At 41.2% G+C, this 27,498-nt stretch overlaps 3 protein-coding genes across 11 annotated transcripts in view; 2 read left to right on the top strand and 1 right to left on the bottom strand.

The window, feature by feature from the left end:
- The window catches only part of frem1 (FRAS1 related extracellular matrix 1), a 74,461-nt gene extending 66,173 nt beyond the window's left edge, over positions 1-8,288 (bottom strand). For all 4 annotated transcript variants that reach the window (XM_023346849.1, XM_023346853.1, XM_023346855.1 and 1 more), the window contains exons 1-2: positions 8,227-8,288; positions 851-1,264 (exon numbers count right to left, since the gene is read on the bottom strand). In XM_023346849.1, the coding sequence (XP_023202617.1) occupies positions 851-1,093 (243 nt within the window). In that variant the 5' untranslated portion in view covers positions 1,094-1,264; positions 8,227-8,288. The remainder of the gene's footprint in view (positions 1-850; positions 1,265-8,226) is intronic.
- Positions 8,289-15,975: 7,687 nt separating this feature from the next.
- Positions 15,976-18,117, top strand: LOC111611157. 3 transcript variants are annotated; one of them, XM_023346863.1, is made up of 4 exons: positions 15,977-16,059; positions 16,269-16,428; positions 16,889-17,104; positions 17,256-18,117. In XM_023346863.1, the coding sequence occupies exons 3-4, from the start codon at positions 16,957-16,959 to the stop codon at positions 17,669-17,671; spliced, it is 564 nt and encodes a 187-aa protein (XP_023202631.1). In that variant the 5' UTR covers positions 15,977-16,059; positions 16,269-16,428; positions 16,889-16,956; the 3' UTR covers positions 17,672-18,117. The 3 variants fall into 3 exon arrangements, with proteins under 3 accessions (XP_023202632.1, XP_023202631.1, XP_023202630.1); XM_023346864.1 differs by lacking the exon at positions 16,269-16,428 and having other exon boundaries at positions 15,976-16,059; XM_023346862.1 differs by having other exon boundaries at positions 16,269-17,104.
- Positions 18,118-18,981: 864 nt separating this feature from the next.
- Positions 18,982-27,498, top strand: part of LOC102226332 (tetraspanin-5-like) — a 34,139-nt gene continuing 25,622 nt past the window's right edge. For 3 of the 4 annotated variants that reach the window (XM_023346859.1, XM_023346858.1, XM_023346860.1), the window contains exons 1-8: positions 18,982-19,351; positions 25,176-25,226; positions 25,415-25,561; positions 25,659-25,829; positions 26,571-26,696; positions 26,836-26,883; positions 27,037-27,153; positions 27,246-27,307. In XM_023346859.1, the coding sequence (XP_023202627.1) occupies positions 19,271-19,351; positions 25,176-25,226; positions 25,415-25,561; positions 25,659-25,829; positions 26,571-26,696; positions 26,836-26,883; positions 27,037-27,153; positions 27,246-27,307 (803 nt within the window). In that variant the 5' untranslated portion in view covers positions 18,982-19,270. Of the gene's footprint in view, positions 19,352-22,115; positions 23,522-25,175; positions 25,227-25,414; positions 25,562-25,658; positions 25,830-26,570; positions 26,697-26,835; positions 26,884-27,036; positions 27,154-27,245; positions 27,308-27,498 lie in introns of those variants that run through there. The other variant, XM_023346861.1, reaches the window with a different exon arrangement.

Here is a 27,498-nt window from a genome sequence, read left to right as displayed (position 1 = left end):
GTCATAAGGCTCTGGAGAACTGATCTACACAAGAAAGAGGTAATTAAGCCATTTCATCCCAATGTTTTATACCTGTGGCACATCTAAAAACTGCAGGACAGTGGCTCTTGAGGACTGGAGTTTGACACTCCTGGTCTAATGTGTGCATCATCATAAGTTATTCAATGTCACTTTTTTTTTCAGTGACATTTTATTTGTCAATGTCAAATCAGTGTCAGATTTCACAATTTTAGCTCCATATACATGAGGAACCATGGAAAGCTGACACATACAGTACAGACCAAAAGTTTGGACACACCTTCTAATTCAATGTTTTTTTTTTATTTTCATGACTATTTATAAGGCAAGAAATCCCACTTATTAACCTGACAGGGCACACCTATGAAGTGAAAACCATTTCAGGTGACTACCTCTTGAAGCTCATCAAGAAAATGCAGAGTGTGTGCAAAGCAGTAATCACAGCAAAATGTTGCTACTGTGAAGAAACTAGAATATAAGGGGTGTTTTCAGTTGTTTTACACTTTTTTGTTTAGTGCATATTTCCACATGTGTTATTCATAGTTTTGATGCCTTCAGTGTGAATCTACAATGTCAATAGTCATGAAAATAAAGGAAACTCATTGAATTAAACGGTGTGTCCAAACTTTTGGTCTGTACTGTCCATGAGATGATTGGTACCACAACCCTGAGCCTTTGATATATCAAGTTTTAGACAGATATATCAAAGGCTGGTCCAGCTGGTGATATAGGCTGGTGCAATGACAACTTGAAGAACCTGTTGTTCAAATTGTTTTAGTCCCGGTAAAAAGAATTAGCATTTTTTTTATCTTGTACATGAGGGTTCCATTACCTGTGGAACAAGTTTTCCCACTCTTTGAGTTATGGGCTCATTTAATACTACTTCCACCTTGCATACATCCTTCTTAGCAGGAACATGGAACTGCAGATCCCCTTCCTGGAGGTAGATTGACTGACCTCGTTTCACCTTTAAACCTTTATTGACTTTTATTAGCGAACAAAGAGATGAGCAGGTCAGTAAAAGCAGAAGCACCACAAGCAAGGACAAGGCCAGTGTGTGACCTGGAAAACCCATCGCTTTCAGTCCCAAGGCGTTATAGGAAGGATATATCTAGCAGCCTCCAGATGGAAGCTGTGTCTCTGTCACCAACACACGCCAGTCAAAGTTTGTCTGGGATTCACTCAACTTTAGGTTTGACAGCATGACAAGCTGCGCCTTTTAGTGGGTCACATGGTCAGTCAGGATCTGTGGAAAACACAACATTTCAGGCTAAGGCATTTCATAAACAAGCAAAAAACTATTCAACACATCAAGAAAACTAATTTGTTCTCAAGTAGTTTACCATTTCAACTCTTCGTGCTTCATATTTGTGTATAAATCATTTAATAACTCATAAAAAAATTTTTTTTTCATATTTGTTAAAACTGTCACTATGTTATGAGACATATAATCTGTTTAAAAAAAAATTAACACAGGGCGGAGGTAGAGGAGCGCAAGCTTTTCACAGGTTAGCTGTCTCATAACCAGGGCCAACCCAAGCCTCCATGGGGCCCTAAGCAAAATTTTTTTGGGGCCCTCTAGTTCTGCTAACAATGTGGACTGGCTGCAATCAGCAGCCCAATCATTAGGTCATTCACACACCTGCTATAAACTTATTGCATCTCTGGCAGTGCTGTTTACTTTATATACATGTATAATATAGGATATATTTATTGGTCAACCAGTTGATTTCTCTGCGCCGATTTCCTTAATTTTGGGGGATCGTTATCGGCTGATACTTACATGTGAAGCTGATCTTATCCCCTAATTTTATCTTCGTCAGCAAAGGGTTAAAAATCAGTCTCTGTCCTCTTCTGCTCTGCAGTGAGAGGTTTGACTGACAGACTGGCCCACCAGGTCAAGTCTGCATGTTTACAGTTAACAATATTTACCCACTGTTGCCAACTCAGTGACTTTCTTGCTATATTTAGTGATATTTCAGACAAAAAAAATGTATATCAGCCAAAATCTTAATTGGCAGGTCAGTCTTTTTAAAGATCGGTAACTGGCGATCAGCCAGAAAACTGCAATCGTGCAGCCCTACACACATATTCATGACATTCTTTGATTAAATTAATTTCTCTTAAGCGTTACTCCAATAGCTAAACATTTAATTTATTCCAGGTGAGTCTTTCTCCCCTGAGAATGTGGACTGATTCTGTACCTTTAAATGATTTTAACAAAAGTTTCACATAACTTAGAAGTTGATGTAAAAATAATGTTTGTTTTAGATGCATAAATTATCAGCAGTAAACAACATATCCCCAACTACAGCAGAGAGCAGCTCATCGATGTAGCAGCTATGTAGCCTGACATAAAAACATTTTGCTAGACAAGGTCAAACATTGAGAAGTTTTAATTGTTATCAAACGTTATCAAACACGGTGCTTTGAAGCCAAAAATACCTCAGAAATATACAGAGCCAACCATGAGAATCAACTCATTTAAAGTTTAAACTTAGTTTCACATAAATACAAAGACCCTAGAAAAATGTTTGGCTGTTGAACTGGACTATCCCAGGTCACTATCAAACTAATTTTCTATTAGCAGCTTTACAAATCTTTTACATTACATTACCAAGGCACATTAAAACAAATCTTTATCTTGGCTTTTTCTATACTTCCTCTTTATTTTCTCCCTCCCTGAATAAGTCCTTTTTTGAGACATTGTTTTGCTTATTTACTTCTGACCAGAGCTGTGGACGTTTGGATGCTCTGCACATTGCACGCCAGCTCATGTTACCGGTGAAGCGTGCTGTACCTACCGCGGGCACCAGGGGCCCCCAAGAGCATTTTTTTCTTCTTTTTATCAATAAAATAATAATTTATACATACCTTATCAAATATATATTATTGTAAAAACAAATCACTTCATAGTGAAATTGTGTGTTTTTGATATTATAATGACATAAAAATTATTACAAAAAAAAAAAAAAAATCAGCTCCACTGACATGGCCCTTTAGTGGCCTTGGGGCCCTAAGCATCTGCTTAGTTTGCTTCTGCCTTAGGCCGGCCCTGCTCATAACATGATGTTTTAACAAATATAGAAAAAACATATTTTTGTAAAAGTTTCATACCATATATTTAAACCCTGGCTTACAAGTTTTTTTGTTTTTAATTTTAGTTTAAGTTTTTAATGAGTTATGCAGATAAACAGTCATGAGGACAACATGTAAATGTCTTTTTGTTTCTTAATTCTTTTTATTTGTCATGAGCCACCTGTTTGAGCTGTTTGAGTTTTATTTTTAATCTGTTTTAATGAGATGCTTTTAATGTTATTGTCATTGGGTAACACAGTTCTTGGTATTACTTTCAAACAACTGAAAGTAATACAGATCTTTGTATTGTTCCTTAGTTCTTCCTCATGTCTTCCTCTGTGTATTTTGCTTTAGACTATAAAGCCGTAGCTTTTGATTTGTTAGATCTTCTGTATTTCCATTCAGGTTCTCTTGTGCATATTACCTTCCCTCAGCTCCCTAACTGCTCTGCATCTTGTTTATTGGACTTATATGATTTCCATCTCACTCATCATATCTCAAAGAAACTCCTTAGTTTCTTTCTCTCACTGTTGGATTCTACTGTTGCCCCTATCCAAGTGCCTCTGTGTTTTTCCTTCATATTTTGTGGTAATGATAACAATAATAAACTGTTGTAAAACTCCAAATGCAAAAAAGCACTTGATTGGAGCACTGTCTTCACATGCAGAATCATTACTAATCATCTGAAAATCGACCTTCTAACATCATAAATAAGACTAGTTCAAGACAAGAGGGAAAGAAAACAGAGCTTGTTTTTCTCAGACGAAAGTCATTTGAAGGGAGTTTTGAGGCATGTTCTGCATCTCTATTAGAAAACTCTGTTCCCTGCAGAGCCAGGAAATATGTACATGAACAAGATGTGGCCTCACTCTAAGGCTAAGCACTCGTCAATGTAATGACATGATGTTTGCTGGTGACCTCTGACATTCACACAGTCAGCAGGGGGCAAATGTTCTACAAAAACATCCAGAACACTTTATTTGACGGGGTGTGCATAAGACTGGCATGACACTCTCATAATCATGATAAAACAGCTGTCATGAACATGAAGGAATCTTTATGAATATCTATGATAGTTGTCATGAAGTGTCATTCGATAAATAATGTCAGTTTTAATGGAAAGTTGCTTTAAAAGTTGCATTAAAAGTCCCAACTTCGCATGATTTTGTAAATAATGACACTTTAATGCAAAGTTGGCACTTTTAATAGACTTTCAATGCAATTTCTAGAGCTAGAGCAACTTTGCATTAAAATTGTCATTACTTATTGAATGACTCTTCATGACAACAGTCATACACATTCATAAAGACTCCTTTATGTTCATAACAGATGTCATGTCATGTTTGACAGTGTCATGTCAGTGTTATGCACACCCTGTCGAATAAAGTGTTACCAAAACATCAGTAATGACCTTATGGGGCTTTTATTGGAAATCATTTTAATGTAAAATGTTTTAATATAATGATTGTCGAATTTCTGTTAATATTATCATAATCATTCTACTTTTTTCTTTCTTGTTTCTCCTTTTTCTCATGGCACAGAAAGGCATCATTTTTACTCTGAGGAAGTTTACTGAGCTGCTTAACTCGAATAGGCTTCAGATTTTATTCTTCTGCATTCTTTTAACACTTTAACAGAGCACCTTCCTGGACCTCCCACCCACAGAAAACAGCCTGTAATCAGCCTCGGAGCTGAGGAACATGTTGCAGCCTGTTCCCTCAGACAATGCTTGTGTTTTAGGAGTTGAAAAGATCTTATTTAAAAGTGCAAAGATGGGGTTTCAGATGGCTCCAAGCAGTCAGTATGCATCTGACTTCAGCAAAATATCAGCACTACCTGATTTCTTCACCCCTGTGAATTGTGTTGTGATTCAATCCATTTGATTTTGCAGGTGCAGCATCTAGTTTGACCTGAGAATACTCTAATACATAGTATACCTTAAAAAGATATTCACACCCATGAACTATTTCACATTTTGTCACCTTACACTACAAACTTCACTGTATTTTATTTAGATTTTATCTGACAGATAGGTTGAGGGGAAGCAAATGGGTAAATAGTTTTTAATATTTTTAGAAACAAAAATCTAAAAAGCATGGCATGTACCTGACAAAATAAGGCCTTCTTCCTTAAGAGCTGTTCTCAGAGAGGTAATACTGCATGTAGCAGATTGTAAATTAATCTCAGTTGGGAGGTTCTTTTTTGTTTTTTTATTATTATTTTCTGAAAATATCGACAGCCTGTTTGAAGAGTGGTAAATGGGAAAGCCCAACACGATTTATTTTCTAAGACTCAACCTTGTTTACTCTAGTAATTTAGTAGTTTCCATTTAGTCAAAGCAACTGATTGGACTGTATACTCCTGCATTCATTATGTTGGAGACATCACTGCTAAAACTCACCCCACAATAAAACTCAAAGTTGGTCAAAAGAGTCGCCTTTGGAGCTCAGCCTCTGAGCTGAGCTCTGAGAAAGTTCTTTGGTATGTCCTAACTTTCTGACAAATAATTAATTAAAAATGTTGATTGGGGTGTGTTGGTGCAAGGATGCCTCCAATAGTTGCAGGACAGTGGTGCTTGAGATCTAGAGTTGCAGACCACTGATCTATGTGGATAAAACAAGTGACTATAAGGCACTGCTCAAAGTCTGTGAAGAGGAGAATTTTACACATAAACTGAAAAGAATTTTTTGTGAATTGGTTTTTTGCAGATGTCCTACTTCAATGTTCTTGAGAAGACTTGATGTAATTTATTATAACCAGAGTCAAAGGCAATGGGAAGACACATGGAGCTAAATCCAAGACAATCCTGGAGGAAAACCTGTTAGAGGCTGCAAAAGACCTGAGTGGGGTAGAGGTTTACCTTCCAGGAGGACAAACACCCTGAGCATACAGCCAGTCTATGTATTCAGTCCTGAGACTGAATTGTTTCAGTCTCAGGATGTGCAAAACTGGTAGAGACCAACCCCCAAAAAACTGTGAGGTTAGTTAGCATCTACGCAAATGACGCAGGGGAACAAAATGGAAACATTTCTTGCATTTCAATTCAAAATTTGAATTTCCATTTTACAAATATGCAGTGTTCTATCACATAAAATCTTCATAGAATAAATTTGTGGCTGCAACAAGAAGAATGCCAGAAATAGTCTTATAATTAAACCACAAACAATCCCATTTTTAATTGTCTTCCAGAATAAATTCTTATTTATGATGAGAAGAGATGAGATTGCAGCAAAGCCAGCACCATAAAGAGAAATGTTGTGGTCTGATGGAAGAACATGACGAGTTGGGACAGTGCCCTGACTCTAAAAACAGCCGGTACCAAGAAGAACTGGAGCCCTGACCAAGAGCCAAAAGTTACCAGTCAACATCAGTGCTTTCTTTCAGATATGCCATGAAATGATAACCAGCACCAAACTGGAAAAAAAGTTCACATCTGAGCAAATAGCTCCCTCATTCTTTCACTGATACATTAAATGACTGTACAGTTCATATCCACTCACTGTGGAAAAATGCAAAATGCTCTTTGATCTCTCAATAAAGATCTGCGTGGCCCAGTGACTGATGACAATCCCATTAGGATGGCCTCAGATGGAGGGAAGAGTTCTTGGAAAGGTACTAATGTTAACCAATGCATTAACAAGACTTAAGCCCATCCACTTCCTGTCAAGTTGGACAATGAGTCTTTTCATGTCAAAGTATAAACAAGCGTAGACCACGCCCTCATCAAAAAGGCTTGGACAGTTATTCCCTTACTAGCCTGTCAATAAGCAGAATGTTCAGTGTCTGTTGAGTGTTAACTTGGTCTAACAGCAGATACTGTTTTAAACCCATAGCAGAACAAAGTGCTCTCCCTAATCCAAACCCAAACCAAACATTGATCTTAATCCAATGGAGCAGCACTTTGCTCTAGCCGACTTAAAAAGGGTCATTACAAAGGCTTTCACAATTTCTTTTCTGCCAGTTTTGAAAAATGTCCTGATGTGTCCCATTTGTTACATCTTAACAAATGGGACACAAAAGTAATGACTCCTGAAGATGAACTTGGATAGGCTGAGAATTCTAACAAATCCAGGTCTCAAAATCCTATTTGGCTTCCATTCACAATAGCCTGGTGAAAATCAGCTGATTGTTCTATGTTCGCTTCATCCAGAAGTTCTCGGCTATTCAGGAACAATTTCAGCTGGAAGCATTGACACTGTTGAAGTTTGAAACAGTTGGATCTGATTCAAACTTCAACACATCGCTAATGTTTGGTCGTGACATATGTAATGCACTAACCAGAAGAAGCTGCGCAATTTGTAAACAACCTTGTGGGAATAGAGTCACAACATCTTTGCCAGCAATAAAATGTCTTAAACGTTCCTCTTGCTCTGACTTTAATTGCTTATTTGGAAACGAGGGCAGCTCTGTACATAAACATTTTGCAGAGATAGCAGGTATTAGGTGCTGAGATGTGACAAGCCTTAAAAATGTTTTAAATAAAATACATCTATGTTTACCACATATATATTAGAAAGTACAGGCACATTTGAACAGTTTGCTAGTATCTTTACTTCTACTCAGTCTACTGTAACCACAGTTACTTTTGGAATGTGTCATGCAACAAACAGCTCTGCTCCACTGCTGGGTATGCATCTAGTCACTGCATCTTTTAATTTCAGTAATGACAGGGTCCTCAGAGTTCTGCACAGTTCTAAGAAAAACAGCTGGTGGGGAGAAAGAAAGCATTCTGCTGAAAACACAAGCTAGTGTTTGGCTGTCGTCCAGCAGCATGGAGCCTAGCGTGCAACAAAGAGACTGAAAAGGCTCCCAGATATTCCTACATTCCCACAACCAGAACACAGTGGTTCTGGTGTTCCCAGACGTTCTTTGGAAAGCTTTAAAATGCTTACTTCTTTGAATGCACCACAAGTGGTGGTATAGTGTCCAATAATTAAAAGCAAGATGATTACCATTGTGCATCTGGGCACTTTCATCATTCCTTCACAGGAACCTAGGCGTAAATGTATATTTTTAAAGAGCAGATTTAGTGATGAAGAACATCTACTCCCATATACTAAAACCAAATGAACAAAAAAAAGCATCCAGTGCAACGTTCTGAGACACGCAAACATGTAAGCATGTTCTTACCTGAACATCTGATCCTTTCTCCACTACCTGCTTCTTGCTGTGTGTTCTTAACTGCAACTGTTTTAGTAACTCCACCTCTAAGAGAGTAACATGACTAAAGAGGGGAGGGACAGGAAAAGCAATGGATGTATTGTTTGTCCTGTTGCTGCTGTGGGATCAGTCATCGAAGAGGGAAAAACTCAAAAATAAGCAATAGACTAAGATTAAAGTCTTGTCTAAAGCAATTGTTGCTTTGTTATTACTGAACACAAGTGGGTACCAATTTAACACTTGAACAGAGACAATGACCTTGCAAATATTGCATGCTTTTTACTGTTGCAAACAGAAAAGGCTTACAAGAGAAACAAATGCTTCTTTATCATTTTCTCATCATGTGTCCACATTCTGACCCATTTCCAACCCAAAGTTCAGCTTATTTTATTGTGATTGGTAACAGTCCTACACAAAATTAAAAAAATGTGTGTGGAGGATTAAATATTTTAAAAAGAGACCTGAAAAATGTTGCATTTTCCCCCTTTATCTTGGTTCCTCTAAATAAAATCAAATGGAAATCTGCCTTCAGAAGTTACCTAAATAATTGAATCTAAATGCAACTGCTCTGTGGAGGCTTCAGAAGTAGAGAACATAGGCAGATGTGTCTCCAGGCCAAAAACCACTGACTCTCTTTCCCGCCAATGTAGGAGCGGCGCTGAGCAGGATTAAAATTCACAAGGCTAAAATGTGTAGATGGGGCACAACCAATTTTTAATCCATTTTAAATCTTTTTTTTTTATTTTTTAGTTATTTATACATTCATAATTTAATATTTGTCTTCAATAGCTTCTAGGTCATGTGACTTATTGACTCAAAATCAGTGTGAAATTGTTCTACTGGACTATATAGACGAGGCATTTTTGTTCCATTTTAACTACTTTTTTTATTTTTATTTTTTATTTTTGGCCAGCTGTTCTCTACCCCCTCAAGCGCTCGGAGGTTCACCTAGGGACCGTCAACAAATTTCCAAACCAAACACTCCTGACAAACTAATGTAAATAGATGTCTTGTGACCAACTGACACAAAAAAGTGGTAATTCATGCAATTACATATTCTCTATTAAATTTTGAAGTCATATTCAATATTTTGTATCATTTTAATATTAAATAATATAATGTTTTCTTCAATAACTTCTACTTCATGTGACCTATTGTCTAAAAATCAGCGTCAAAGTGTTCTACTAGTCTGTACAGATGAGGTACACTCAATTTTTTATTCCATTTCCAACTGCTATTAATTGAAAATAATCCAGTGCAGGTTTGAAGTGTCTAGGACTCTAGGTGTTGTAGTTTTGGAGCTGGAGGAGTTCTAGTGCAACCCAGATGCATAAAAGTGTTAACAAATCAGAAAAAGGTTTCACAAATCCCAAACATGGTTATAAATATTCTGCTATTAGAACAGAGTAGTCCAGTGCTTGTTTGATGTGTCTAGCTGTTGTAATTTTGAAGCTGGAGCAGTTCTAATATACAGTGTTTCCCAACCCAGGTCCTCAAGGCACACTGTCCTACATGTTTTAGACGTTTCCCTGCTTAAATGTGCCTGATTCGACTGATTGCAGTTCAACAAACGCCTGTTAATTAGTCATCATTTGAAATCAGCTGGACTGAAGCAAGGAAATACCTAAAACATGCAGGGCAGTGTGCCTTGAGGACCAGGATTGGGAAACACTGTTCCAGTATGGTCCAGATGCAAAAAAGTGGTAAAATCAACCTTTATTGGAGTTTCACAAATCAAAGGTGAAAGGCAAATCCAAAACACAAACAATGAGAAACTAACATGAAGAATAAACTGAAGTGACCAGACAAGAAAAAAAACAAATAATAGAGAAATGATCAAAACAGGCGTGGGAGGAGTTTGGAGAGGCCATGGAGAAAGACTTCCATACGGCTTCGAAGCGATTCTGGTCCACCATCCGGCGTCTCAGGGGGGGGGAAGCAGTACAGCCCCAACACTGTTTATAGTGGGGATGGTGTGCTGCTGACCTCTACTCGGGACGTTGTGGGTCGGTGGGCAGAGTACTTCGAAGACCTCCTCAATCCCACCAACATGCCTTCTATTGAAGAAGCTGAGCCTGGGGACTCTGGGTTGGGCTCTCCAATCTCTGGGGACGAGGTCGCCGAGGTGGTTGAGAAGCTCCTCGGTGGCAAGGCTCCGGGGGTGGATGAGATCCGCCCGGAGTTCCTTAAGGCTCTGGATGTTGTAGGGTTGTGTTGGCTGACGCGACTCTGCAATATCGCATTGACATCGGGGGCAGTTCCCCTGGACTGGCAGACCGGGGTGGTGGTCCCCCTGTTCAAAAAGGGAGACCGGAGGGTGTGCTCCAATTATAGAGGGGTCACACTCTTAAGCCTCCCTGGCAAGGTCTATTCAGGGGTCCTGGAGAGGAGGGTCCGTCGGATAGTCGAACCTCGGATCCAGGAAGAGCAGTGTGGTTTTCGTCCTGGTCGTGGAACACTGGACCAGCTCTACACCCTCGGCAGGGTCCTGGAGGGTGCATGGGAGTTCGCCCAACCAGTCTACATGTGTTTTGTGGACTTGGAGAAGGCGTTCGACCGTGTCCCTCGGGGAGCCCTGTGGGGGGTTCTCCGGGAGTATGGGGTACCGGGCCCTTTGATACGGGCTGTCAGGTCCCTGTATGACCGGTGTCAGAGTCTGGTCCGCATTGCCGGCAGTAAGTTGGGCTCGTTTCCAGTGAGAGTTGGACTCCGCCAGGGCTGCCCTTTGTCACCGATTCTGTTCATTACTTTCATGGACAGAATTTCTAGGCGCAGCCAAGGTGTTGAGGGGATCCGATTTGGTGGCCTTAGGATCTCGTCTCTGCTTTTTGCAGACGATGTGGTCCTACTGGCCTCATCAGGTCATGATCTGCAGCTCTTGCTGGAGCGGTTCGCAGCCGAGTGTGAAGCGGCCGGGATGGGGATCAGTGCCTCCAAATCCGAGGCCATGGTCTTGAGCCGGAAAAGGGTAGAGTGCCTTCTCCGGGTCAAGGGGGGTGTCCTGCCCCAGGTGGAGGAGTTCAAGTATCTCGGGATCTTGTTCACGAATGAGGGAAGAAGGGAGCAGGAGATCGACAGGCGGATTGGCGCAGCGTCTGCTGTCAAGCGGGCGCTGTACCGGTCCGTCGTGGTGAAGAGAGAGCTGAGCCAAAAAGCGAAGCTCTCGATTTACCGGTCGATTTACGTTCCCACCCTCATCTATGGTCATGAGCTTTGGGTCATGACCGAAAGAACGAGATCGCGGATACAAGCGGCCGAAATGGGTTTTCTCCGTAGGGTGGCTGGGCTCTCCCTTAGAGATAGGGTGAGAAGCTCAGTCATCCGGGAGGGACTCAGAGTAGAGCCGCTGCTCCTTCACATCGAGAGGAGCCAGTTGAGGTGGCTCGGGCATCTGGTCAGGATGCCTCCTGGACGCCTCCCTGGTGAGGTGTTCCGGGCACGTCCCACCGGGAGGAGGCCCCGGGGAAGACCCAGGACACGCTGGAGGGACTATGTCTCTCGGCTGGCCTGGGAACGCCTCGGGATTCCCCCGGAGGAGCTAGAAGAAGTGGCTGGGGAGAGGGAAGTCTGGGCCTCCCTTCTGAAGCTGCTACCCCCGCGACCCGACCTCGGATAAGCGGAAGAAGATGGATGGATGGATGGATGGATGATCAAAACAGAAAACGAAAACTAAAAGCTCAAATATCTAAGGAACATAACTGTAAATAGCTACTAAATAATAAAATCCTCCTTCTTGTTCATCGTTCCAACAGTGACACCTAGTGGTTAATTTATGCTTTTATTTTGAAGAACGGTATATTTCTTCTTTGTGTGTTTTGTGATATACACTTCCTGTTCTTACTAAGCACGATGAGACAGTGTTAGATCCTGATGGAACCCGAAGGAAATCTTTAAAATAGCGCCCTTGGAAAGCAGAATGAGGTATAAATATGCGCAATTGTGATTTGTGATAAGAAATGTTATTTGTTTATTTAAGAAGGAATAGAACGTCATTGGTTTATTTGTTTAAAAACGAAACCGTGTATGCTGAAGAGTTAAGGATACAACGTATTCTTTTTTTGTATGTGTGAATATTAATATGTTAATTTTATAAAAGAGTTAAGCATGTCCAACAATTATGTATCCTTTTATTTCATGCTACAGTTTTCACGGTGTCTATGACAAAAAAAGAGTCAAGATTAAACTGTACCTGTTTGGAACTCCCTGCGTCTCGCTGTTTATTCCAAGTGGCCGCTACAGTGAAAACTCATCGCAAGTAGACCAGATCTTTTTGCAGTCAAGCTGATACCATCCCATCTGGAACCCAGCTGTCTCCGCTCGCACCAATGATCTCACACAGGCAAGATAAAGCATAAAATTAAAATAGACAAGCAGATGAACAAGTTCGCAGCATAACTGAATTGGCGTAGTGTGTCAAGGGATAATTAAAAAGTCTTCGCTGAACCCAAGGCAGTTGCAGAAAGCAAATAAAACGTCACTTCCAACAGGGAAAACAGATAATCCTACAGACATGCCACTCAGGTCTATCTCCAAAGAAAGAAAATTAACGGAAAAAGGCCAAGAGATGCACATCCAAGACAACAAAAAACATAAGAAAGCGTTCCTATGATTCTTGGAAGTGGGTAGCAAGAGAAACTAGGAAAAAACTAAAGGCCCTCTGTACATTAGAAGAACTCAATGATTTACAGGAAAGCAATCAAGCAAAGTATAATGCTGTACGACTGCAGTACGAACCCATTCTACGCAACAGTAAAACCACAGCAGAGATTGTCAAAAAGATCAAAGCCTGTGTTACACTCAGAAAAGAAATTTGTGACCTCATAAACAATTGTACAGAGACAATTGATAAAGATTATAATAGTCATCTTGAGAAAGAAAGGGTAAGAGAAACATTAAACAGATGAATATGGATCTATCTTTGGTCACACTCAAACTGAAACTGTAAGCTCATCAAGTGCTTTCTGGGACTCAATCCTTTGTTAGGAGTGCTATATCGCTTCAAGAAAGAGACCATAGCAATAATTTGTGACATAGAAAGAATGTTTTACCAATTTTCTGTCACTCCTGAATCCAGGAATTATCTTAAATTCTTCTGGTGGAAAGGTGGAGATTTGGAGAAAGAACCACAGGAGTACAGAATGGCAGTTCATCTCTTTGGAGCTGCTTTATCTCCAGGATGTGCCAGTTTTGAGTTAAAGTATCTGGCACAGCAACACAAGACTCACTATCCTCCAGCAGCCACATTTATTGAGAAAAACTTTTATGTGGATGATGGCTTAGTTAGTGTGCCATCAGTTGAGGAAGCCAAGAAACTGATCATTGAGTCACAAGAGTTGTGTAAAAAGGGAGGCTTACAGCTTCATAAATTCAACTCAAACAAGGAAGCTGCTCTGCTCTTCTTGGATCCTTTGGATCCAAAAAGGACCTATTTGCCACAAAGAGCAGCAGCCATTGAGCCCTGTGGTTTGGATCCAGCCTCATCAGAGTGTGCACTCGGCAGTGGTTGATAAAAATGACACCTTTGTTTTTAACATCAGCTTAAAGGATCAACCTTCAACCCGCTGCAGCTGCTTGTCCATCATTGCTTGCTTTACAATCCTCTTGGATTCATTGCTCCATTCAGCCATAGGGGAAAACTTATTTTTCAAGAGCTTTGTCACAGAGGCATAGGATGGGACGATCCTCTCCCAGACGATATAAAGCCATGGTGGGAGAAATAGATAAATGGTCTACTGAAATTGAAAGAGATCTCGATTCCGCTTCAGATATTCATTCGACAAACTGGCTGCAAGGACCGAGGTTTCTTTGGGAGCATGAGTTACACCTAACACCCAGCGCTCCAACAGAATTACTTGTCGTGATCCTGAAATAAAGACAATCCAGGCACTTGCAACTGAAGTCAAAAGCAGTAATGACATCCTCAAACTCCTGAATCGGTTTTCCTCTTGGAAACACTTCTCAAGGTTGTTGCAAGAATCAAGAGACTGGGTTCAAAACAACAACATAGTGAACATGTGACTGTTTAAGAGCGTGAAAAGGCTGAAACAGTGATTAAGATTTTACAACAGCAAGCCTTCCCAAATGAGGTAAAGATGCTGGAAAGTGAAAAGAACATTCCAAACACCAGCGCTCTTTTCAGTTTTGATCCTATCTGGTCTGACGGACTTCTCCATGTGGGTGGGAGATTAAAGCAGTCATCTCTCTGTCTTAAAGTCAAACACCCAGTGATACTACCCAACAACAGTCATATTACTAAGCTGATTGTGTCCCACTACCATGCTAAGACAAGCCATCAGGGTCGAGGCCAGACACGAATGGAGCTTAGGACCAATGGATTCTGGGTCATTGGTGGGAGTAAGTTGATGTCCAAGCTGATACGCGATTTTGTGTTTTGCAGAAAACTTAGGCGGACAAGCAGAGAATGGCTGACCTTCCTAAAGAACGTGTCGAATCCTCTCCACCTTTCACGTATAGTGGCATGGACTGTTTTGGCCCTTTCATTGTGAAGAAAGCCCGCAAAGAGTACAAAAGATATGGCCTAATTTTCATGTCTCTACTCTAGAGCTGTCCATATCGAAATGCTCGAAGACTTGTCAGCTGACTCATTGATAAATGCACTGAGATGCTTTATTAGCATTAGAGGAGCTGTACGACAACTGCACTGTGATCAAGACTCTAATTTTGTTGGTGCCAGGAGCGAGTTCATGCAAGCACTTAAACAATGTGACACTAAGTTACTAGAAGTTTTCTTGATCACTTAACAGTGTGAATTTGTTTTCAATTCCCCCTCTGCCAGTCATGCAGGTGGTATCTGGGAAAGACAGATCAGAACTATCAGAAACGTGTTGAATGCTACCTTTGCATAGTCCATAGTCCGACTTGATGACGCCTCCCTCAGGACATTACTATGTGAGGCCATGGCTATTGTCAACAGCCGCCCATTAACAGTGGATGGAATCAATGATCCTTGAGCATTGGAGCCCATAACACCGAACCATCTCATTATGATGAAATCTAAGGTTGCTCTCCCTCCCCCTGGAGTGTTTGTTATAGAGGACCTATTTGCCACAAAGAGGTGGAGGAGAGTGCAGTATCTTATTGAACAATTCTGGAGTCACTGGAAAAGGGAATATTTGTTGAACATTTCCATGAGACATAACCTCAAGAAAGAGGACATTGTCATTATCAAAGACGGTAACCTTCCAAGAAATCAGTGGCAACTAGGACGAGTGGTTGAAACTGTTCAAGGCAGTGATTGATTGGTCCGTCGAGTCAAAGTTCAAGTCGGAGAGCGAAAGTGAAATTCCTCTTCTAAACCCTCAGTTATTGAGATACGAATCCAGAAATTAGTTCTTCTTTTGGAAAATTGATGAGAACCGATGAACAACTTTCGTACAGTTCAGTTATTCCATGATAGTTTTATGCAAACATATTTATTTAGTAGAGTCAAGAAATCCTGTTCAATTTATTTACCCTTTATGTATTTGTTCATTGATTGTGACAGGATTTGGTGGGAGTGTAAATAGCTACACTCTTTACACTGACGCTGGACCAGCGGCCCTCTTCTAGGTATGATGTTTTCAATGTGTCCGCTGTCCAAATGTTAAAATCCTCCTTGTTCATTGGTCCAATAGTGACACCTAGTGGTTAATTTATGCTTTTATTTTGAAGAACGGTATATTTCTTCTTCGTGTGTTTTGTGATATGCACTTCCTGTTCTTACTAAGCACGACGAGACAATGTTAGATCCTGATGGAACCCGAAGGAAATCTTTAAAATAGCGCCCTTGGAAAGCAAAATGAGGTATAAATATGCGCAATTGTGATTTGTGATAAGAAATGTTATTTGTTTATTTAAGAAGGAATAGAACGTCATTGGTTTATTGTTTAAAAATGAAACAGTGTATGCTGACACAATGTATTCTTTTTTGTATGTGTGAACATTAATATGTTAATTTTATACAAGAGTTAAGCATGTCCAACAATTCTGAATCCTTTTATTTCATGCTACAGTTTTCATGGCGTCTATGACAAGAAAAGTCAAGAATAAACTGCACCTGTTTGGAACTCCCTGCGTCTCGCTGTTTATTCCAAGTGGCCGCTACAATAACAGGAACTCAGAAGTTCTTGTTATGAAGTTCTGACATCCCTCGGACCTTCTCTCATTGATCAAGTTAAACTATTTATTAGATTTGTATCTGTAGCAGTTTTATTTATTGTTTATTCTCTTTCTTGATTTTCGTGTTTTAATACCCCAACCCCTAACTTGAAAACAAAAACCTGTTGTTGCTATGGCACATAATAGTGTTGAGATTCAGATGTGCTTATCTGAATCTCTAGGCACTCTGCACAGGAACACAGGGAAAGTGTTTGTCAAGGAGGAATAACATTCCTCTGCTTCAGCAGTGGACTGATGCAGAAAGTCATGACAGCCCCTGTGGTTCCTGCTTGACTGTTAGAGCTCAGACGTGTAAACTGGTCTGTCAGGGTGAAGGCTAGCAGAAGTCCAACTCTAGCTGAAACGTTCTATCATACCAGACGGGTTGGAAAATAATTTTGGCTCAGAATGGTCAGAGGAGTGCATTTTGGGGGTTTTAATGCAAGCCTGATCTTTCTGATGTTCTCTGTCGAAGGCTTGTTGTTGAAGGAGCAGCACAGGAATACAGAGGTGACTCAAGGGCTCAGCAAAGCTATCTTAGAAATGCTGCATATCAAGAAAGTGTCGGCGAGTCATCAGGCCAAACCTCATCCTTATATGAATAGGATCTATCAACATCTGGAGTCACTGGAAGCTCAAGACTTTGGAAGATCAGATGGAATCCTAGTGCAGAGTTTTCGAAGTGTTGATGGTAAGAAAGATGTTTTTTGTAGGAAAACATTTTAGTACCATTATCATGTAAGAAGGACGAAGCTGTGGAACTGTACCTCCACAAATAGCTTTGCCTGTGTAGCTGTTTGAGACAATGAATAATGCAGTATTTTACTGTTTGTATCACCCAGGGCCCCATCATGCTCCACAAGGATGGATCTGGTTCAACATCAGCAGCCTGAACCTCTCCATGCTGGGTGCAGAGTTGGTCCTCTACAGGAAGACCCTCCATTCATGCCCTCTCACTGTCACTGTGACCCTGCACAGCATCATTGCATCACAGCACAATCTGAATGAAATTCCTGCTTTGGAGGAGAGGCAGCTGACGCTGGACCAGCGGCCCTCTTCTGGGTACGATGTTTTCAATGTGTCCGCTGTTTTGGTTATGCAGCATCTGGAGGTGGTGGGCTTCCAGCTGAGGTATACAGATGAGAGTGGGAGTTTGGTCCTCCATGAAGCGCTGACACAGAGTTTGTACTGTTTGAGCAGAGGCGCTCTGCAGGAACCCTTAATGGTGCTTTACGAAGCACGGCCTCTTCAGTTCTAATGACATCACCTTGACCACAGAAAATTCAAGGAAAAACTATACAGTTTATTTCCTCTTGTATCTGATGGCAGAAATTCCTAAACAGTATGTTTTGTTTTGAATGAGTATGCATTTTTCTGTAATTTCAAATGGAGTTCAGCTTGTCTGAGAAACCAGTGATAAATAATTCAAACAGCCAGCTGACAACATTCAGATAGAGCAGAATTTTGAAGTGAAGCTCTTTCAAGGTTGTAAGCAGTTATTTTTTTTAGTATAAATCCAGACTAGCTAGTCGTGAAGACTATAGCTAAAGGCTAATCTGAGAGGGATGAAGACCAAGTCATTCTTCAGTCTGAATGCATTAGCGGTTTTGCTAAAGCTCTTTTAGTCGTCTTTAAACCATTGTCAGGGTTTGTGTTCTCCCTACATGTAACCTCCTTTGTCTTTGACACTGTATAATAAAGCAAAGATGCTCATCTTAAGGTAGGAGTCTCTATTTGCTATAATCAGTTGAGCATTTATTTATTAATATTTCATTCATTCAGAATTCATAGGGGATAAATACAGAGGGGTGACACTGTTCAGATTTTCTTTTGGTAAAGAACTGAAATTTTAATTTCTAAATCAGACAAAAAGTCAGAAGAGTGAGAATTACTCTCACCGTCTATCTATCTATCTATCTATCTATCTATCTATCTATCTATCTATCTATCTATCTATCTATCTATCTATCTATCTATCTATCTATCTATCTATCTATCTATCTATCTATCTATCTATCTATCTATCTATCTATCTATCTATCTATCTATCTATCTATCTATCTATCTATCTATCTATCATCAACTTTAAAGCACCTGTTTTTAAAATATGTCGTGACTGCTCTCTAGTGGGCACAGTCGGTAACTGCAACATTTGAATCCTGTGCTATGATTCATAGCTTCCAGGTCCAGTAACTCTCAAGGATTGGTGTCCTTCCGTTTTTTAGATTTGTTTAGTTTAACAGAACTCTATGAAAAGATTGGATCATCAGTGTTGAGCAGAAGTGCTAAAAGCTGCGCTTATGGTACTTTGTAATAATGGAAAGGGCAGGGTAATAGGTTTTAGTTCCGAAAACCTTTGAAAATCAGATTAACATAATTTCTACTTCCGGAAATTCTATCAGTAAAATATTTGTCTGGTACAATTTCATTTTCTAGATCAAAAATAGTTATGGTTTTCCTATTATTTCTATGATTCTGATCAGCACAGGAAGTGCTTCAACATTTCTCTAATGTGATTGGTCTACACTCCTATTCTTAATGTATGTTCCCCACCAATCACTGACGACATCGTCACCTCCCTCTGTAGGCGCAATTTAGCCCCGAATAACGGAGAAGCGCTTAGAATTTTTTGGACTGTTCGGTACCAACTCGCCTCGATAGGTCTTTGTTCGGTTCGGTGTCGGTGAGCTGCCACTCTGCGGTCTACCATGTCTCCTTCGCGGGTCTGAGCAGACACTGGAAGCGGACAAAGGGAAATGCATCTCCGGAGCGCTGAACCTGTTCCCTCTCGCCCAGCACAAAGCCTGTGAAGCAGGCCGTGTTTCTCCTCGCAGCCACAGGCAGATGATGCTCAAACATGTCGGGGAATCATTTCAAAGGTCACGAAGTCAGTTGCTGCATCAAATACTTTATTTTTGGCTTCAACATCCTGTTCTGGGTAAGAACCATTCACTGTCATTCTTATCCTCTGTTCCAGCAGGAGAGTTGGGGGTTATTGTGTAAGTTAGGGAGGGAGCCCGACTCATCTTCACTTTATGGCTCTTTTTGAATTTCAGTTTCCACTCATATCGTTGCCTTGTTATTACTGTGGCCCTGTTCGGGTGATGGGGTCCGGACAGAAGCAGCTGTTCCTGCACACACGCAGCTAATCGGCTTTTTGTGATAATGAGAGCTGAGCGCTGACACAGAGAACACAGCTGAATAAACCCGCAGCACTGTCAATGTTAACCCCGCACACCGCTGCGCACTGCTCCTCAGCGACCTTCAGCTCAGCCCAGGGGCGCTGCTAGGATCCTGAAATACCGGGAGCTTAACCCACCTTACACAGAGGTCAGCAGAGGCATCATTGGATGATAAAATAATCTGGAACATGTTGTGCCAGCTTGGTTTAAAATGGGGGTTTCGATGACTGTAGGTCAGAAATAACTTTTTAATTGGAATAAGAGCATATGCTCTCAAAGCCTACTTTATTAGGTACACCTGTTTAATTTTCTAACACAAATTAGCCAATCACCATAGCACCGGCCAACAAATTGTGCCTTTCAGGTAAAGATAACTTGCTGAAGTGTAAACTGAGCATCAGAATAAAGAGGAAGAGGGTTGAAGTGACAAAACTTTAGTACCCAGTAAGCAGTAGATTCCTTGATCTCAGAGAATATCCAGACTGGCAGCATGTTGGCTGCACAGTGGCGCAGTTGGTAGCCCTGTTGCCTTGCAGCAAGAAGGTCCTAGCCTGGGGTCTTTCTGCATGGAGTTTGCATGTTCTCCCTGTACATGCCTGGGTTCTCTCCGGATACTCTGGCTTCACGGCAGTCACAGGTACAAGTCCCGGGCTGATGACCTTTGCCACATGTCTTCTAGTGATGGGTCAGTCACGAACATTTCGGCTGTTGGAGCTGGCTCTTCGAAGTGAATGGCGGGAGCTGGCTCCTCACTGAGAGCCATTGCTCTGTCAGATCAGAACACTGTTCTTCATCATAAGGGAGGAGCTCCAAACCCAGTGAGCAGCTCACCACAGGAGAGGTAGAAAGAGAGAGGGAGTCGTTTCCCCACTTTATTGGTCCACAATCCAGTACACAAGGGGGGATCCACCTGCATCGCCAGTGTTGTAGAAGTATTTTATTTAAATTATTACTTTTTTAAAAAATTTATGGATAAAACACTCTATTCATGTATTTAATATATTTCATTTGCCCAGTTGTTTTTGTTCAACCTCAGAAGCATTATAGAATCTCAGCTGCGTGCTATGTCACTGTTTGGTTGGGTAGCGGAAGTGGTGTCAGTTGGTCAGTTGTAACGTTGTAGCTCTGAAAAAGAAGAAACTTTCTAATGGTTTTCTGTCCGTCTGTGCCCATCTGCTTCTGAGAAAAACAATTCCAAAAGAAAACACACACATCATGGGGCAAATAAAGTTGCTGAAACTGAAGAAGGACTCCTGTCTGTTTCGTGAGTGCAACACCGTCAGTTTCTCACCCAGTAGAGCCGGACGGATGGTGATGAATGCACTTGAGAAGTCAAAAAACATAATTCTCACAGTGCTGGTCCAGGTGAGCGTATGTGCTTTTCAGCAGGAAGATATGGCATCCTGAACTCCAAGTTTGGGCTGGCAGGCGAACTGCAAGGGGTCCAAGTGTGATTTTACCAGAGTGCGGAGCTGCTCCAAGATGAGTCTCTCAAAGGATTTTACGATGTGGGAGGTCAGCGCCACAGGCCTGTAGTCCTTGGAGTCACAGGGATGCTGTGTCTTTGGTACTAGAACAATGCAGGATGTTTTCCACATCACAGGGACCCTCTGTAGGCACAGGCTCATGTTGAAGACATGCTGTAGATAGAGCTGGATAGCGCAAGCTTTGAGAATGTGTACAGTGGCGCAGTTGGTAGCACTGTTATAGAATAGAATAGAATAGAATTACTTTATTCATCCCAGTAGGGAAATTATTTCGCAGTTACAGCAGCATAGAGACAAGACACACACAACTTGCCTTGCAGCAAGAAGGTCCCAGCCTAGGGTCTTTCTGCATGGAGTTTGCATGTTCTCCCTGTGCATGTGTGGGTTCTCTCAAGGTACTCCGGCTTCCTCCCACAGTCTAAAAACATGCGTGTCATGTTACATGACTGTAACATGATGGGAGGTTAATTGGTCTCTCTAAATTCTCCTTAGGTGTGTGTGTGGGGTGGGGGGGTGGGGGGGGGGCATGGTTGTTTGTCCTGTCTGTCTCTGTGTTGCCCTGACCTGGCCTCTCACCCAAAATGTTCGCTGGAGATAAGCACCAGCACCCATCCCGACCCCACTAGGGACAAGGGTGTAAAGAAAATGGAAGGATGTATTTTACTTTTGGACAGGTATTATGATTCATAATCATGCCAAAAAAAAAATTTCTCTGCAACACCCGAAGTGTTGCTTAACCACAGCTTGCTTGGTCTCCACGTGGCGAAGCAGTTTGAAGTTTCATTGCCTCATTAGCGAATCGGTCACGCCATATCATGCAGATCGGGCTTGTAATATGGGAATCACCTACTGGGATAAATCCATTCTCCTGTCTCTTCTCTGGGCCTTTTCCCCTTCGCAAAGAAACTTTTCAAAGACATCTGATCTGTTTCTTACTCTTTTTGCTGCTTGTGGGCTCAATGTTGGCACGCAAAACTTTGGTTAAAGGATTTTCAAAATAAAAGATCCTCTAAACTCAAATAATACATAAAACGGAAATATTTAATTATTTCTTGCACAGCCCGGTACCAATTGGTTCCCGGACCGGTTGGGGACTACTGTTTTATAGGACTTGGAAGAAAATGTTCCAAAAGATGAAAGATTTGCAAAAAATATTCTGAATGATCAGGTTTAACTGTTGGGCATAACAGTGCACAAAGTGCGTATGAGGAAATATTTCCCGGAGCCTGGCCTGCAAACCGGAGGATGCGCCACTCATCACCTCAGCTCCATCGTTAAGTGTGGGCATTTAGTTTGTTTTCCAGTTTAAACGGCTGGAGCTTTTCTTTCAGAAGCTTTTCAAACCCCTCTGCAGACCTATCTTCAAGCAGGAAAGCCTAAGAATCTCTCCACTGTGGTGCATACAGTTTTGTACCTGAACACAATCACACATTGGTTCACAGGCCACATCTGTAGTTTCGTCTGCTTGAACAGCAACAAATGGCGCTTCTAAAATTTCATCCTTGATTGAACCTCTATAATGCAATCAAGGAGCTCATTCTGGCTGGTTTTGGAGGTGTATTTAGCTATGTACATGTGTACTTGACAGGTGATCTGCCAGCTCACTGTCTAAAAATAAAATTGATTAACTAGATCCGGAAAAACACCCCGATTCAGGGAGGACGAATATTCTTCAGACCCCGTAGTGGTGGTGTATAGTGTGCCCCACAAAATTTTATGCAATCCACAATCCGTGATAATGCGTGTTTTGTTTTTTTGCACCAGCTTATTGTGCCTCTGTATAGCAATGCGGTGGCCCTCATCCAGCTGACAGGTGATGTTAACCCAGCCAATTTCAAACTGTCTCCAATGTGGCTTGTGCTGGAGTCATGGGGGTGGGGAGGCAATTTTTTGAGACAGATGTTTCAGATCAACAATTCCTTGTTGGGTCCAAACTGTGCTCCTCAAAGAGCAAACATGGAAAGCAGAAAAGAGATTTATTAGCTACACTTGCCATTAGCCACTCCTTTCGTTGGAACCAAGTCACCGAGAAACTGCAGTTTTGCCGTTTTTCTTTTTGCTGGATTTGAATATCCTCAGGTTTGTCCCCAACCTCTTCACCTGAAGTTTTTCCCTCAAAAGACATTAAGGAAAATGGATTATTAATTAAATAATCCACCTCGTTTATGCTAATATTGCTCCCCATTGCACCTGCTCAGTTTACGCCAAACCACACACACTCGCACTCGAGACAAGTCCATCCTGATTGGATAAATCCTGTGGCTGTGGGCTGGCCCTGGGTTTTACCAAAATTAGCCCAAATGAGCTGCAGACCGAGGGGGCGTGGCTAGACGCATGTCAGTCATTCTGAAGCGTGACAGACAGTAACTCTGAAGGGGGCTGTCAGAAGTTAGCTCTTCTGAAAGACCCTGGGATTTTCCTCAGGCGGTTTGACACCAGGTTTGTTATAAATTTGACAAAATGTGATACATTATTTCTAAACTGTATTTATTTTTAGGCTGTTATTTTTAAGTTGTTTATTTTAACTTTGTTGTAAATGTCAGGGAGAGCTTAGCCCTACTAGCCCACTTATACCAGCTGTCCCTGATTATGGGTCTGTTCAGTAGATTTGGTTGCAGTGCTTTGTTCAGTTGTTTGGCAATTAAAATTAGATTAAAATATTATACAAAAGTAAGAATGTGTACAGGATAAATACATAAAATTGAGGAAGTATAAGGATTCCCATATAGGGAACAAGGAATGCAAATGGATTTATCATGTAAAAACATTCCTATTTGCCAAGTTATGCTAAAATATGAGACTGAAGATGATAATAAATTTGCTAAAGGTCATCAGGCATGGACTTGAGCCTGTGATAGCCATGTGGAGAACTAAGGCCTCCATACATGGGCTGTGCTTTACTCCTGGGCCACCATGGCACTCCCACCAATGTTGTTTGGGAGCCGAAGGAGCCGGCTCTCTAAGAAGAACCGGAATTCCTTCCCGCCTTTCCCCCCCTCATTACCCACTTTTCTGTTTGACCACTCTCAAATAAAGGCTACTAGAACCAATACAATCTTAATAAAAAATAAATAAATAAAAAATTGACATATGTTGTCCTTCTCAATTTCAGCTTCGACTTTTGGGTAGTTTGGGTCAGAGTTTGGTCAACACAACATGAAGGCATGGATGCATGATCCGAGGCGTGATGGGTGATCCATTCAGGAAAGGCCGAATCTGTCCTTTATGTCCACCTGTCTCATAGACTAAATATCTAAGACCAGCACTTTTGCCCTTGTTTTTGCCTTTCAAACTAAGGAGAAAAAAATTATTCTATAGGTGTTCTTTTCATCTTAGCAAAGTTTTAGTCTTTAATCAACATCTGCCTGCTTTGATTTTCAGCCATGGTTAGTTGCTGCTGCAAAGGAGGGAAGATGTTGGTTTGTCTACAATGCCAAATTTATTCATGTAGCACATTTAAAAGCAGCAAAAGTTGACTGAAGTCCTTCACAGTTATATCCACAATCATAAAATAGCAAATAGAATACAACATAGCATTGGGACTTCAAAGAACTATTTAGCGTCTCTTACACAATCCAGATTTACGCAATTACACATGCCAGAGAAAAGAGATGAGATTTTAGCTGACCTAAAGGATCGTATGGTCTGAGTGGTGTGAGCAGGTAGAGGTTAGCTGGGCAACAGTGTTTGACCTTCCAGGGTTAGGGTACCCTAACAACCTTGAACATCCAGCCAGAGATGCAATGAAATGACTTGTATCATATCATATTCTATTCTATTCATAGTATAGCGTCATGATTGTCTAATCAAAATTCAGACCTAAAACCAGCTGAGATTTTGTAGCAAGACTAGAAAGTGATGTTCACAGATGCTACTGTTGGTCTGTCTCATAAAACCCACTAAATTGTGATAAAATGCATATAAGTTTAGGGAGTGTGAATAACATTCACTGCTGATAATGTTAAACAAATGCCATCTAGTACAGACCGAGGCTGTCCCAGGGAAAGGATTTCAGTATTTTTTCCTGAACAACATTGTGTGTCTGTGCATCTGTACAATCTCCCAGTAATAAGATGTGACTGGTGTTTTGCAGCTGCTGGGCATGGCCCTAGTAGGGATTGGACTGTGGGCATGGAGTGAGAAGGTGAGCGCACTATTATTTTTTTAATTGAAACTGCAAACAAAATAATTTTAGAGTGGTGCTTTATCTATGTGCCAGTACCATAATTCCTGGCTATTTCCTGTCACTTTGGCTATTTGCCAAACATGACATGACACAGAGGAGGCTCAACTGTTTGACTCACATCCAGTGTGTTGTCCTGTCCTCTCTAGGGGGTCCTGTCCAACATCTCGTCCATCACCGACCTGGGGGGTCTTGACCCTGTGTGGCTCTTCATGGTAGTTGGAGGGGTTATGTTCATTCTGGGCTTTGCCGGCTGCATTGGAGCTCTTCGGGAAAATACATTTTTGCTTAAGTTTGTATGTTCTACTCTGCAAGCACCATGAATGCACAGTGAAAAAAGGTTGCTTCCTGTTTCTGATTTTACTTGTATTCATGATTCTTTTCCTGTTCTAGTTCTCCGTGTTTCTGGGAATCATCTTTTTCCTGGAGTTGACAACAGGAGTTCTGGCCTTTGTTTTTAAGGACTGGATTAAGGACCAACTCAACCTGTTCATCAACAACAACATCCGGGCATATAGGGACGACATCGACCTACAGAACCTCATTGATTTCACTCAGGAATATGTGAGTCATGGGATACCTAGTAAATGTGATGAGGCATGGCTGTGGCATACGTCTACTTTAGTCTTCTTTCTTCAAATCGTCCAGCAGTCTTTGCATCGCAGATTATCAGGAATGAAGCATAAAAAGAGTTTAAAAAATCTATATGGACCTGGAGCCAAATTGTTCATGTACTGTGTTTTTGATTCTAACTGCACTGTACTACAACTTAACCTGAGGTGTCAGGTAGTCATTGGGAATGGATGATTTTCATCTTGATCAGCCTGACCAATGTCCATCAGTTTGCGGATATAATCCCCCTCTCCATTGTCAAGTCTCACTTTTGGGCCAGTTAGTCAAATCATTTTTACCTGAGTACCAGAAGGTAGGTCAGGTCCTTTAGTTTATCCCAGCAAAGAATTGGGGAAAATTTTCATGGGTGCAGATAGACGGTCAGCGTAATGTAGCATGAGATTAAGTGGTGCAATTATCAGGTCATTACTGCTGGATTTAAGCAACATTTATTGCGTTACTATGTTTTTATATTCAATCAGTAGAACTGTTGTGAGGTCTAAAGAAGCTGGAGATCAAATTATGACGTGTTAGATGGAGTGGGTTGTTTTTACATACTGATTCTGGAATTCCATTGCAGAAAACACACTATGACCCAAGCAAGACTTAAAGCCACATAGATGCCAGTAAAGGATCTAGGACCTGACAGTATGTCAGGAGTCCCTGAAGTGTTTCTCTTCTGTCTGACTGCAGTGGGAGTGCTGTGGCGCATTCGGAGCAGACGACTGGAACCTGAACATTTACTTTAATTGCACTGATGGAAATCCCAGTCGGGAAAAATGTGGGGTTCCCTTCTCCTGCTGCACCAAGGACCCTGCGGTACCGTTGGCCTCTTTCTGTCGATGTCACAGTGCAGAAGCTGTTGCACCACAAATGACTTAAATTCAATACCAGAATTCACATGGTTCCTGCATGATGGCTTTCAAATCTTTTAGAGATAATTTCTTTTTGTCTCTAGGAGGATGTGATAAACACTCAGTGTGGCTATGACATCAGAGCAAAACCAGTAAGTTAGCTAGTTCTGCTAAAGTTCGGACTGTAATCCTTGTCCTCAGTGGAATGTTTAAGGTCTTCTTAACATTGATGAGTGATCGACGAGTGATTTACAAATACCGTGAAAGTGGGATAATGATGATGATTTGCATATGTGCCCATACAGGACTCGGAGCAGAAGGACTACATCAATGTGAAAGGCTGCGTTCCTCAGTTTGAGAGGTGGCTCCAGGATAACCTCACCTTGGTGGCTGGGATCTTCATTGGAGTGGCACTATTGCAGGTCACTTCTAGTCCTGTTTTATTATTAAAGAAAGAGTGAAACTAAAGTATTTCTCCCTTTATGAAGTATGTCTGGTTTTCTTTTCTTGACAGATTTTTGGGATTTGTTTGGCCCAGAACTTAGTGAGTGACATCGAGGCAGTGAGAGCAAGCTGGTGAGACACCATCAACCTTTCATCTGCTCTTAGTTCTCATGATCATTCTAACCTTACTTTGCAGTCACAATCTGAGAAAATTTACATGTAATATTTATGCTCATGGGTGTCATTCATAATTCAGTAGTGATGCATATGACATGGAAGTCAAGTTCATAATTAGGTGATACAAAGTAATGATTTCAACTTTC

This window comes from Xiphophorus maculatus, chromosome 14 (genome assembly GCF_002775205.1).
Source record: "Xiphophorus maculatus strain JP 163 A chromosome 14, X_maculatus-5.0-male, whole genome shotgun sequence".
In the NCBI taxonomy this organism is placed as follows: Eukaryota; Metazoa; Chordata; class Actinopteri; order Cyprinodontiformes; family Poeciliidae; genus Xiphophorus; species Xiphophorus maculatus.
The sequence above is the reverse complement of the archived record's forward strand: the minus strand, read 5'-3'. Positions and strand labels throughout refer to the sequence as shown.

Excerpts from the sequence above, each read along its gene's own strand:
- LOC111611157 (XM_023346862.1), top strand. The coding sequence starts at position 16,822 with ATGGTCAGAGGAGTGCATTTTGGGGGTTTTAATGCAAGCCTGATCTTT. Across the intron at positions 17,105-17,255 it reads GAGTTTTCGAAGTGTTGATG|GGCCCCATCATGCTCCACAA; the intron begins GTAAGAAAGATG and ends TGTATCACCCAG.